We start from the raw sequence: 12,724 nt of genomic DNA, 5'->3' as shown, positions 1-12,724 counted from the left end.
AAAGTGTCCTGTGGTCTTTCCACCTACAAAGCTTCAACAATTAGTGTCCTCAGTTCCCAAACACTTATTGAGTGCTGTTAAAAGCAAAGGTGATGTAACACAGTGGTAAACATTCCCCTGTCCCAACTTCTTTAGAATGTATTGCAGGCATCAAATTCAAAATGAGTGAATATTTGCAAAAAACAATAAAGTTTATCTGTTTGAACATTAAATATCTTGTCTTTGTAGTGTATTCAACTGAATAACTGAAAATAGGTTGAAAAGGATTTGCAAATCATCGTATTCTGTTTTTATTTATGTTTTTCACAACGTCCCAACTTCGTTGGAATTGGGGTTGTGTGCATATATATATATATATATATATATATATATATATATATATATAATGTGTGTTTGTGTGTGTGTGTGTGTACATACATATATCATGTTTGATATACATGTCCATGTGAGATGAGCATATAGTCATAAGTGTTCTACAAACAGATTAAAGTTATTAAAGTAGCAATAAAGTTGTAAAGTGTCCATCCATATGTCTCTATTTTCATGGCTGCTAATTTACTGGAAATAACAATGCACAATGCTACACCAGTAACCCACACACCATATACTATATAAAGCTTAAGATGGAGTTGGAAGTACAGGTCTGTAAAGATGTACAGAAATAAAAACATGACCATGTGTCTTACTGTGTTGGAAGGGTGATTATGGGAGTCTGGATTAATGACAGATTTATTAGATATATAGGACTTTTACTTCTAGTTTCAACAGGCATGTTTTCAAGAGACCTGTTTGGAACAAGTGGTATCTTGAGTGGGAAGAGTTGGAGACTGTCTGTTTGACATTCATCTTATCACTTGGTTTGTGCAGCTCTTCAGCAGTTGGAAGACTGCATACAGTGACATTTACAACACTGTGTAGCATAGTTCTGCAGTGGGCGTTTGTGGAGCTAAACCAGACGATGATGGAGGATGTGATGACACTTTCAGTATTGATGCATTTGGAGCTGGGTGATAGCTTTTTCCCCCTATTTTGGCAGACGAAGCTCCCTTCTGCCACTTTCTCTTATTGAACGAGGCATGCCCCTAAGCTGTCATGAAAAAAATGGCATACAATTTAACATAAAAATGACTTAAACTTTTCCTCTGTTGTGTGATTGCCTACAAACCTTTATGCGCCAGCTTGAACTGTTTTAGATGGACCTTGAAAGAACTACATTGTGTAGTTTGAACTTATCATTGTTTTTTTTACATTGTTTATCTAAAAATAATAATAATAAATAATCATAAATAAAAATAATTTTCATTTTCTAATGGGAATTTTCTATATTTATTCAGACACACAAATGACATTTATGACATATGGGACAGTGTATCTTGTGTGTGTTGGAAGAAGCTGATTGTTAAAACATTATGACCACCTACTTATTATGCTGTCGGTCTTCCACGTGTTGCCACAACAGCTCCAACCCGCCATGGCATGGACTCTACAAGATCTCTGAAGGTGTCCACCATGGATTGCACGACTTATTCCAGCACAGATGCTTGATCAGAATGAGATGTGGGGCATTTGGAGGCCAGCTGAAAGAAGTCCTTTCCTTTAGGGATTACCATTGCCATGAAGGGGTACCTGGTCCTCAGCAATGTTTAAGAAGGTGGCATGTGTCAATTTCATGTCCACATGAATACCTGGACCTGGTGTATCTCAGCAGAACATTGCTCAGAGCATCACACTCCCTCCACCAGCTTGTCTTCCTCTCCCAGTTCAACCTAGTGCCATCATTTTCCCAGGTAAATGGTACCTACCCAGCCATCCACGTGATGTACAAGCAAAAGGGGGCTCACTAGACCGGTCAACCGGTCAGTCCAAGGTCCAGTTCCAGGACTTGCATGTCCATTATAAGCGCCTTTGACAGGTTAGATCAGACATGTGCACTGATGAGCCTTGGGTGCCCAACATCATATCACTGTTTTGTGATTTGTCCCTCCTTGGACCACTGTTAGTAGGCACTCGCTACTGCATCCCACTCACCTTGCCACCCACCCCCCCCCCCCCCCTTTTTTTTTTTGAGTAATCTACAGGGATATTTTTCAGTCATACAAGCAGGATCTCATGATCGAAGTAATGTCAAACACATTCAATGATGCTGAGGTCTGGTTTGCATTATACCTACACCAAACACCTACAAATTTGCAATTGCATACAGAATAACAAGAATGCACCACCCATTTCAGAGACTACAGCTTAATGGTATTTGCTGTTTTGTGCAGTGTTTTGTAGTGCAGCATTACATTCCTAATGTTCATCTTTTTGAAGGACTATACAATTTTATTTTCACATTTTTTGGATATCAACCTCTGCTCACTACAATATCCAGCATGCATTATACAAATCATACAACCACTAGAAATCCCTGTGGTATCAACCGTTCCTGGTAGCCAGCCTAGGAACTAATCTGTGTGCTAATTAAAACAACCGAGTTAGCCTTAGTGTAATTCTAATTGCTAATCAATGATTCTATTATTATTCAGCACAAAGTATTCAGTACGATGGAAAGTGTAGAAAGTGTAGTCTAGATAAACAGGAATCTTTTGATGAGCAATCCATTGTCTCCATTCCAATGATCTGGATACACTAATTACAGTTATACAGGTGACCGTAGACATCACTGCAGTGCCACTGTAAGATGCAAGTTGGCATATATACAACAGATGTAGTGATGATTCATTTTTTCACTTTGCCCCTTAAACACAACTCACTGTGGGTTTGTTGACTTTCCCATATCTTGCCTCAGTTATGTGGTCCACGTTGCCAGGACACCACAGATAAATGCTTGCAATCATAAAAACTGAAAAGACTCTGGGCTATTGGTGCACTAAACGTCTAAACTCTGCCCATACCCATTACTTTAATGTCTGTAATGGGATTTCTAGCAGGATTGAGCTGTGAAGAGGACATGCCGCTACACTGTAAAACTTAGTCAAATGGTTTGCCTCTGTAATAGTGTAGCACGCTACAACACAAATGCACTTTTAAGGTCAGTGTGCATCTAAGGACAAGTTTTTCCTCTTGAAATTATACTTAACACGATATCTTATTTGTTAAAAAAAACAGGGTAACTCAAAGAGTATGTTGCCTTTTTATGAAATGTAGGGTGGATATGTTATTGTAGTGTATTGTAGATACACCAACCCGGTCTCACTCCCTATGCGTATGAAATCGTACGCAAAACTAAACACTGGGATGCGTACTCATGCGTACGCAGAGAGCTGCGTACAAATGTTACGCCGCTATCAAATACATGTAAATACTCGCCGATTCCCGACAAATCGATCCCTAGGCTATATTTAGGTGTCCAAACTGATCGTAGTATCTACTCTGTACAGTATATTAACGCAAACGCTAAAAAAAGATGAGACATTTGACGTTTTACGAGTTGAGAGAGAGAGACATAGAGAGAGATGCACTTACTGAGCGAATGCCTAGAATACAGTGGGATTCGGTCAGAATTCTTCACTAAAAAGACCAACATAATCGCTTTATTAAAACCCTTCCTGAGCAATGATGTCTGAGGTAAATATAAGCGTGCTATACACTGGAGCACAGTATGTTCAGGCCTGCCACAGAGTAAGGGACGGAGATACACACCAATGAGCACACACGTTATTATTAATTAATAATAATAATAGTATTAATATTAGTAATTAATATATTATTCATAATTCTGTTATTAATTAATAAACTATGAGAGTTTAATAGTTTCATAGTTTAGGGTTTGTTCGGTTTGTTTTTGGCTACTTTTTTCTGATGTGTGGAGACAAACGTAATTTTCACCTAAACGTATTCCTTCTTTTATTCTCTGTTTCTGGTTCTTCTCAGGTTCTGATATGCCTAAATGAACTGATTAGTATCCAAGCTCAAATAATGATGGATTTTACATCTTCAGAAGTGATGTGCGAGGTTGCCAATTTAACAAAGGAATTTACTTTTAGTCATTCTTGTTCGTTTTAGTTAACCTCACTTGTAACAGGAATTCATTCATAATAGACCACGTATGGAAACATCCCAATATATGTATGTATTTAGTTAACAAGAATGTGCTCAGACAAAGACTCTTACTGTGAAGTTCTGGTTGCATTGGTAAGGTTGCTATCCAATTTGAGCGCGATTGCGACCATCGATATCAAGGTTTTGAAGCAAAGATCGTTTAAGGGAGGGTCTAAGTTAGGGCACTACATTTCATACAGCCTCATTTATGAAAGCTAATGCATTGAAGTGAAAGTGAGCGCCCCCCATCTTTCGGACTGTGTGCACTTCCGCCCGATCCTCTGGACACGGAACCACAGCTCGCTTTTCCCTCCACACGGTGAGTGTGTAAGCAGTCCGGTGCTTAACTTGACTTCGTTTTAATAACAGACACATGCAATTCTGAATACATTAACAGTTTTTTTTCATTAATATAAACTTAAATAAAATGCAATATTAAGTAGGAGCTCGGTTTAACATCCCAAGAGTATAAGACAAATGTGCACAGTCTGGTCATGCTGCTAGCTAAACTAGTAAACTAGCTTAGATTAGCTAGCATGCCTTTAATAAACTTGAGATTTTAATCACTCTTCCTTTTGTAAGTATCGCAATTTCTATAAAGTTATGTTGCCCTGTGCACCATGTAGTAGTTTACTTTTGACATGCTAAGAATGCGTGTCGGTGTTTAACAGGTGAAAATGTTCTTTGCTAGCTAGCATTAGAGCTGGCCTAATTAGAGCATGTGCCTAATATGTATACCTAAATAATCCACAGGTCTACACTAACATTACTCAAACTGTATGTCCATTAATGAATGATATAGAAATGACATTACAGCTAGAGCTGGTTGATATGTGAATTGTGAAAACATGAGTAAGAAGTTTTCATGATACGTGGTAGTATTTAATAAATGAGTTAAAATATTTTCAGAGTATAAACGCACAATGATATTTTTTTAAACATTTCACACACTGTGCTCTACCAAATCTAGTTGGAGAGGCCTAATTACTTTTATTACTGACAGTATCTGCAATATGCTCCGAAAAATTATATGGTAACATTAAATGTTTTGACATCTATTTTTTTCTTTTCACAGACCTTTCAGATCCCTCCTCACATCCATCTATCTCTCTATCCTTTATAGCGACCCAACGACACTTTTAAGAGCCACTCGTCTGTCTGTCTATCCATACATCCGTTTATAATCTGATTATAGATAATCAATTTGTCTATCTACCTATCTGTTTGTCTATCTATATATCTATCTGTCTATCTCTCTATCTACTTACCTACCTACCTCTCTGTCGTTCTACCTTTTTGGCTTTCTTTCTGGCTGTTCATCTGTCTGTCTGGCTGACTGGATACCATGCCAGGTTCAACCCAAAAGACCTGCCAGTCATGCAAGGCACAAATAAATGTTGGCTGTAAACACTGCAAGCTGTGTGGGGCTTCTCAGCCCCAGAAAGTGAAATTGCAGCAGGCCAAAGACAAAGCATCAAAGGAATGGGCCCAAAAAATGTTGAATGGAAGAAACACCTCAAAGCTGATAAATTCCACCAATCTTCTAGTAAGTTAACTAATAATAACTAATCACATGGACTGTTTACATACATGGGTTTTGTAATACTACTAATATGTACTTATTGTTAACTTACAGCTCCACAAGTTTCACATGTTGGGTTATTACCCCCTTCTTCTTCTTGGGAGGAGGAAGACGAGGCAGGCCACAAATTTTAGGGCAGATGTTTTTTATCCTCAGCAGTTTTCTTCAGAAATGGAGAGGACATCAATTTCTACAATTCGTTTGCTGTATGAAGGTCTTCTAAAAGGCATGTTGAAATTAAGTGCATTGAGTATTTCACTCATTCATTTTCTGTGTCTCTCATATCTGCTTATCAAATCAGGAGGAATGAATGTTAATATGTCCTTCAAAGGACTGTAATTACTATAACATTACATTATAATAGTGTGGTATTATAATAACATTATAGTAATGTTTTTCTTCACGTAGTGGCTCTTAATCCAGAAGCCAACCCCAACTCTTCAAATGCTCCTGAGACCAACACCAGCTCTGCCCATACTCCTGAGACCAACACCAGCTTTTCACATGCTCCTGAGACCAACTTCAGCTGTTCAGATGGTCCTACAGAGAACCCCAGCTCTTCAGTTGCTCCCCTTCATACTGAACCTACATACACCTTAATTCTTACTCCTGTTACATCTGAAAAGGAAAATTCCACAGGTGAGACCCTTGCAAGCAAAGAACACAAAAGTTCCTGTCAGATGGTAATATTCACTATTATTACTCTTTCAGTTTATTACATTGAACTGTTAATGGTGTATCACTACGCTCATAAATGTGTTTTATATTTGTGTATTTACACAGTCATTTATACATTGTTTATAGATACATACAGATTAGTCACAAATTTAAGCAATAAACAATAAAAATGTTCATTTGTAAGGTGATCCCAAGCTGCTAGAAAAGTTTATTGCCCCTTGGCATAGATGCAACCACCTTTATAATCCAGTGATTATTCTGGTCAAAATGCATCATTCATGTATGTCTCTTAACTAAAATCAGTCCTTCTGAGAGTGAAAGCAAGTACCAAAAAATAATGCTTAACATTCACTGAATGTGTTTGCGGGTCCAGAATTCTATTTCTCACTCATATAACATAATTTATTAAGGTTTCTATAAAGTAACTGAGTTAGAACATAGATGTTCGTGAAGGCTACATTAACTGGACTTTTTATCTTACGCACTTACTATATGGGCAATAGGCCGACACAATTAATTTTTTATCTTTGTTGGTCCAGTATTGTTCCCTTTCTGTTAATGGAAATAGAAGAGGTTTGCTGATAAATTGTGCAGCACAATCTACACAACGGTCAATTACTGTAAACTTGTAAAATATATTGGCGATGTACTTGGCACCATGAATGAAACACGAGAGGTTTGTATTATCGGTCATGCATTCTGTGGAACTGTAGTTAATAAAATATTTTCCTCAACTTAGTGGTTCTTAATCTGGAAGTCAACCCCAGCTCTTCAGATGATCCTGAGACCAGCCCCATCTGTTCAGATGCTCCTGAGACCAGCCCCTTCTCTTCAGATGGTCCTGAGGCTAGCCCCAGCTTTTCAGCTCCTCCTGAGCCCCGCAGCAGCTCTTTAGATGAACTCAATCCAATTCTCTCCCCTGTTACATCTGGAAATGGGAATTCCACAGACAAGTACCCCTGCAAGAAAAGAACACAAGAAGTAACACCAAATGGTAAATTATTAGCTTCACTATACTTTTTAAGGTTATTGCATTGAACTGTAATCAGTCATTATGCAATAATACGACAGACAAAACAATCTAAGATTACATTTTCACTTTCAGCAGAGAGTTAGCAAAAACAGCTAGCCTCTTGTTTACCATGAAAACTTGATAGTCTGTTTAGTTGTTGAACAATGGCACCCATGCCCATCATTTGCCTATTAAGCAACTGACACCCGCAATGCAGACCTAGCCGTGTTTAAATATCCCATAAACTAGTAAAGTAGATGAATGAAACGTTTGTCAAATCGTCAAACAATTAGCACCCACATCGGTACAGTTAATAAAACTATTGTATCATTGGAAACAAATCTAACCTTTATTAGATTCGTATTTGTGTAATCATAATTTTATGTATGTATCTGTAATGTATATGTATATTCAAATAATAATTCTGATGAAGAAATAATGTTGTTATATTTGTCATTGTTTCAGATCACTCTTATTGAACTGCGAATGAAAATAAGTATTAGATTCCTTAACATTCACTGAAGGAACCAGCAGGTTCAGACTTGTAGTCTTCCCTCCTTAAACTTTATAATACCTTGGTTGTTTTGCATTGTTTTCTATGTAGCAACTGAACAACAATGACAGTGCAAGTGAGACAGTAGTTTCTCCAGGTTGGAACCACATGGGTGACCATGTGGTTTATTTGAGACATGAATAGAACACTGAGATGAAATGTGTTTATATGGCCTACTTGTTTTGAACTCATATGAAGCAGAAATAAAATGCAGGGTAACAATACATGTAAAAAAAATATTTAACACTACTATTTAGACTAATTTTATGTGTAGTTATATAGATGCATAGTTATATAGTTTGCCTGTTTACTTCTAAATAAGAGTTGTGTTGATGTCTTCACTCAGCCAGAATGCATTGATGTCACAACTCAGCCAGCTTGTGCTGCAGCGAAAATTTCGATGTCACAGCTCTAACTACTAATATGTTTTCTTTCATCTAGTGTCCAGCTCGACATTTAATCGTACTTTTCCCTGCAAGAAAAGAAGAATAAAGATCAACCCAAGTGGTAAAATCATATTCTCACAATCTGGGGTTCTATTGGGTTCATCTATTTAATTGAATTGATGTATAACTGAAATTGTAATTATTTTTACCTAGACTAGTTTATTTGATTATATTAAGAAGAATGTAATATTTCAGAAATATTTTCTCAGGTGCCTGAAACATTTGCATAGTACCAAATACTGGTGCATGCAGCTCAAAAATTATAATTTCATCAAAAAGTTCATTTATTTCAGTAATTCAGTTCAAAAAGTGAAACTTATATATTGTATAGATACATGACAAACATAGTGATCTATTTCAAGTGTTTTTCTTTTAATGTTGGTAATTCTGGCTTACAGTCAATGAAAACCCAAAAGTCATTACCTTAAAAAATTAGAATATTATATAAGACCAATTTTTAAAAAGATTTTTAATACAGAAATGACTACTGAAAAGTATGTACAGTATATGCACTCAACACTTGGTCAGGGCTCTTTTTGCATGAATTACTGCATCAGTGCGGCGTGTCATGGAGGCGATCAGTCTGTGGCACTGCTGAAGTGTTATGGAAGACCAGGTTGCTTTGATGGCTGCCCAAACCATCACTGATTGTGGAAACTTCACACTAGACCTCAAGCAGCTTGGATTGTATGCCTCTACACTCTTCCTCCAGACTCTGGGACCTTGATTTCCAAATGAAATGCAACATTTACTTTTAGCTGAAAACAAGACCTTGGACCACTGAGCAGCAGTCCAGTCCTTTTTGTCTGTGAACTGCCAGCTTCTTTAGCAATGACCTTTTGTGGCTTACCCATCCTTGTGGAGGGTGTCAACGACTGCCTTCTGGACATCTGTCAAGTCAGCAGTCTTTCCCATGCTAGTGTAGCCTATTGAACCAGACTAAGGGACCGCTTTAAAGGCTTAGAAAACCTTAATTTTCTGAGATAATAACGTTTGGGTTTTCATTGACTGTAAGCCATGAACATCAACATTAAAAGAAATAAACGCCTGAAATAGATCACTACGTTTGTCTATCTATACAATATATGGCTTACACTTTTTGAATTGAATTACTGAAATAAATCAACTTTATGATGAAATTCTAATTTATTGAGATGCACCTGTACATTACAAACACTGGATATCTGGTAGGTTTACAGCAAAAGGTTGGCCCTGAGTACTAGAACCACTGCATTATAGGACATTGCTTTAATTAATCTAAATATATGACTACATACATTAACAAAGCTGGTCATAATGAAATTTGTACTGTTTGTACTTTAGAATGCCCTGTCCACACTATGGCTGACACCTACCCAGTCCAAAAAATTTTATCACAGAGGGTATCAAAAGAGGTGAGTGATCATTGTTTCAGTGTATAAGATAAGATAAGATAACACTTTATTAATCCTGAAGGAAATTGCAGATCCTGAAGGAAATTCATCTTTTGAATGCAAACTGAGATAAAGGGTCCTATTTTTATGATGTGTTAGGATAAACACATGCACAGTGGGAAAAAATATAGGCTATATTCCAAAATGAATGTCTCATCGTCACAAATCATCTACGTATCCAATCCAAGAACACATTAAAAGTAATTCAGCTCTGACTTAAGACTCAGTTCTACCCTGGTATAAACATGTTTAAAGCTACAGGTGTTCTCTGAATGTCTGGTACACCAAACACCCTGATGAGGTAAAATATTATGACCACATGCCTTATATGCTGTTGACCAAATGCCGCATGCCACCACAGTAGCTCCAACATGCTGAGGCAAGGCCTCTGAAGGTGCTCCGTGGTATACGGTACCCAGACATTAACTGCAAATCCTTTGCATCCTGTAAGTTGCAAAGTAGAGCTGCTGGATAGGACCTGCTGTTGCAGTACATCACAAATGCTTAATGTGATGTCACAAATGATTAAGCACAGATGCTTAATCTGCTTAAGATCTGGAGGTCAGGGAACTCTTTTGCATGTTCCTCAAACCGTTCCCAAACGGTGTGCAGTGTGGCAGGATGCATTATTAGGAGTCATCCTGAAAGATATCACTGCCATCAGGGAACCTGTACCTGACCCATAACAATGTTTAGGGAGGTGGAATGTGTCAAATTGAGCAACCCTCAGACAACCTTCTTTCATTGTTCCAAGGTATGATTCTCATGACGCATTGTGGGCGCATGGGACAAGCCTGGACACTCTGACAGGACTTTAGCTACAGCTAAACAGCCACATATAAGATAAGATAGCCTTTTATTATCCCACAGGGGTAAATTTGCAGCAAGGTGCAATACATTGTGTAGCTAGTATTAAATGTTTTTTTTTTTTTATTATTATTTGTGACCCAGTAGCCCAGACAATATAGCCTTCATTGTCTCATCAATGAGCTTTGAGCACCCAACACCTTCTTGCAGGTTTGTGATTTGCCATTTCTGAGATGCTCCAGATGCCCAGGCTTCTGATGATTTGGTCACTCAGGTCTTCAATCTTGCCGATTTCTCCCTAGAACCAACATGCTGACTATGAGAAGCAACTGTTCAGTTGTAATGTATCACAAACCTTGACATGCGTCACTGTCATAATATCGGTGTTTGCTTCATCTGTGAGTGGTCATAATGTTTTTTACTTTGAGGTGTATAAATCTTGTGATTTTATGATGAGTATTATCTTGAAACTGATGCTGTTTATTGTTCTGTCTTTGAGATGACAATATTTGTAGCCAAGTCCTAGACTGAATGAAACCACTGTGGTATTGTGTGTCGATTCAGCATAATGTCTTAGAAGATGTTGTGGTGTATTTGTAGCGAGACCAGGTCAGTAACACTGTAATTGGACTGTGGAGTGTAATGAATAATTTATATTTCATCATAGGGCACAAAAGAGGTCAAAGTCCGTTGGCAGCAGTGTTCTGGGTGGTATGTGAACTTTGTCATTTGTGATTTAATTCTGAAATTAAAATGTGAAAGTTTATGTACTTACATAAGCAAGTCACTGCGGAGGATAGAGAGGATTACAAGGCTCATTTCTATTCACACTCCGATTTATAAGAATGTATTTTACGTAATGTGATGCCTTATATTTTGTTTTCTTTTTTTGCAGTGGCATCAAGTGGAAAGACACATGGGAGCCTTTCAACGAGATATTCCCGTAGTAATGATTTGAAATAATACTCTAAATTATTCATTTTGGAATTTTGATGTTTAGCATAACTATTTCTAGGTGATGTGTTATTTATTCATCATTACCCTTGTCATTCATAAGGTTATTATTGTTCAATAAAGATATTGTGCAACATCTTAAAACAATACTTGTATGTGGAATTAAAGTGTTTACCCCACACACCTTTTCTTTACCTACATATCACTTAAAATTGATATAATATTGTAAAACTTCATGTTGTATTTCTAATTGTTCTTAACTTGTAGCACCACATTCTCAGAATCAGTCATGTTCGCAATTTCAGTGATACACTATATTGTCTGTTTTGCCAAAAGTAACAATCAAAACTTTTGGTCATACAATTACCTGCAGAAAGCTCTGGGGCATTGTTGGGTCATTATCACTTATTTTATTGATTAGTCAGTCACATGCTTACACCAACATTAGATTTGTAATGATTTTCACTTATTCTAAAACATCATTATACTTTAAAATTAATGGTTGGGTTATTTTTGTACCATGAAGTGTATTGCGCAGGTTTATAGACATGGCCCTGTTCTACACTGGCTGTGTACTTCAACATAAACGATAAAGTTGTGTAATGATAAAAACAGATCAGTAACACGATTGGATATAAAAGAGCATCCCAGAGTTTCAGAAGTAAATAAGGAAATCATGGACATGGATCATCATCCGGGCTAGAGGAGGAGAGGGACCATCTGGTTTGTCATCGGAACACAAAAGGCCAGCATGCATGGTGGTATGTGGTAGAGGGCTAAGTGGATAAGTGCATATGGCATTTGGCATTGTGCACAGTTTGGCAACGACAAATGACATTTGATGCATTGTGAAAGGAAAAATAGGACAAAGGACACCCCAAACCATTCATGTATATACCTGTGCCCTTGTAATTCAGGGTGTGAGTTTGAAGAGGATTGGAGAAAGTCAAAAATTTGGTCCAAAGGGTTTTTTTGGACCAAAATTTTGACTTTCTCCAATCCTCTTCAAACTCACACTCTGACTTAGGGAGACCCAAACTTGGACTGTGCTGGTCTTATTTTCAATGTAGGTCACTCCAAAGCAGAGATCTCATAATCCCAATTCCAATCTACTCAAGTCACCAAAATAGGTGGGTTTTGTACAGTAGAATTTTACAACTCTGAAGACATATATGGCTTCAGTGAAACATGTACTATGTTAATTAATGCTTAGTT

The 12,724-nt window shown here is 37.4% G+C and overlaps 1 protein-coding gene across 2 annotated transcripts; it reads left to right on the top strand.

The window, feature by feature from the left end:
- Positions 1-3,194: 3,194 nt before the first annotated feature.
- Positions 3,195-11,650, top strand: LOC119263036 (putative uncharacterized protein DDB_G0290521). Of its 2 annotated transcripts, none has more exons than XR_005130058.1 (9): positions 3,195-4,363; positions 5,120-5,590; positions 5,681-5,852; positions 6,035-6,265; positions 7,044-7,298; positions 8,311-8,376; positions 9,639-9,709; positions 10,766-11,266; positions 11,451-11,552. XR_005130058.1 is itself a non-coding variant. In XM_037536682.1 (9 exons), exons 2-9 carry the CDS (start codon positions 5,390-5,392, stop codon positions 11,500-11,502), a joined length of 1,092 nt encoding a protein of 363 aa, XP_037392579.1. In that variant the 5' UTR covers positions 3,703-4,363; positions 5,120-5,389; the 3' UTR covers positions 11,503-11,650. The 2 variants fall into 2 exon arrangements, 1 of the variants encoding a protein (XP_037392579.1); XM_037536682.1 differs by having other exon boundaries at positions 3,703-4,363; positions 11,223-11,266; positions 11,451-11,650.
- The last annotated feature ends 1,074 nt before the right edge of the window (positions 11,651-12,724 follow it).

The sequence above is a fragment of the Pygocentrus nattereri genome, chromosome 3 (assembly GCF_015220715.1).
Source record: "Pygocentrus nattereri isolate fPygNat1 chromosome 3, fPygNat1.pri, whole genome shotgun sequence".
NCBI classification, from domain to species: Eukaryota; Metazoa; Chordata; class Actinopteri; order Characiformes; family Serrasalmidae; genus Pygocentrus; species Pygocentrus nattereri.
Note: the sequence above shows the minus strand (reverse complement) of the source record. Positions and strands in the feature narration are given on the sequence as shown.

Bases quoted from the DNA above. Each gene is read 5' to 3' on its own strand.
- LOC119263036 (XM_037536682.1), top strand. From the start codon at position 5,390: ATGCCAGGTTCAACCCAAAAGACCTGCCAGTCATGCAAGGCACAAATA. The intron at 7,299-8,310 runs GTAAATTATTAG...TCTTTCATCTAG, and splicing joins ACAAGAAGTAACACCAAATG to TGTCCAGCTCGACATTTAAT. The intron at 11,267-11,450 runs GTATGTGAACTT...CTTTTTTTGCAG, and splicing joins TGGCAGCAGTGTTCTGGGTG to TGGCATCAAGTGGAAAGACA.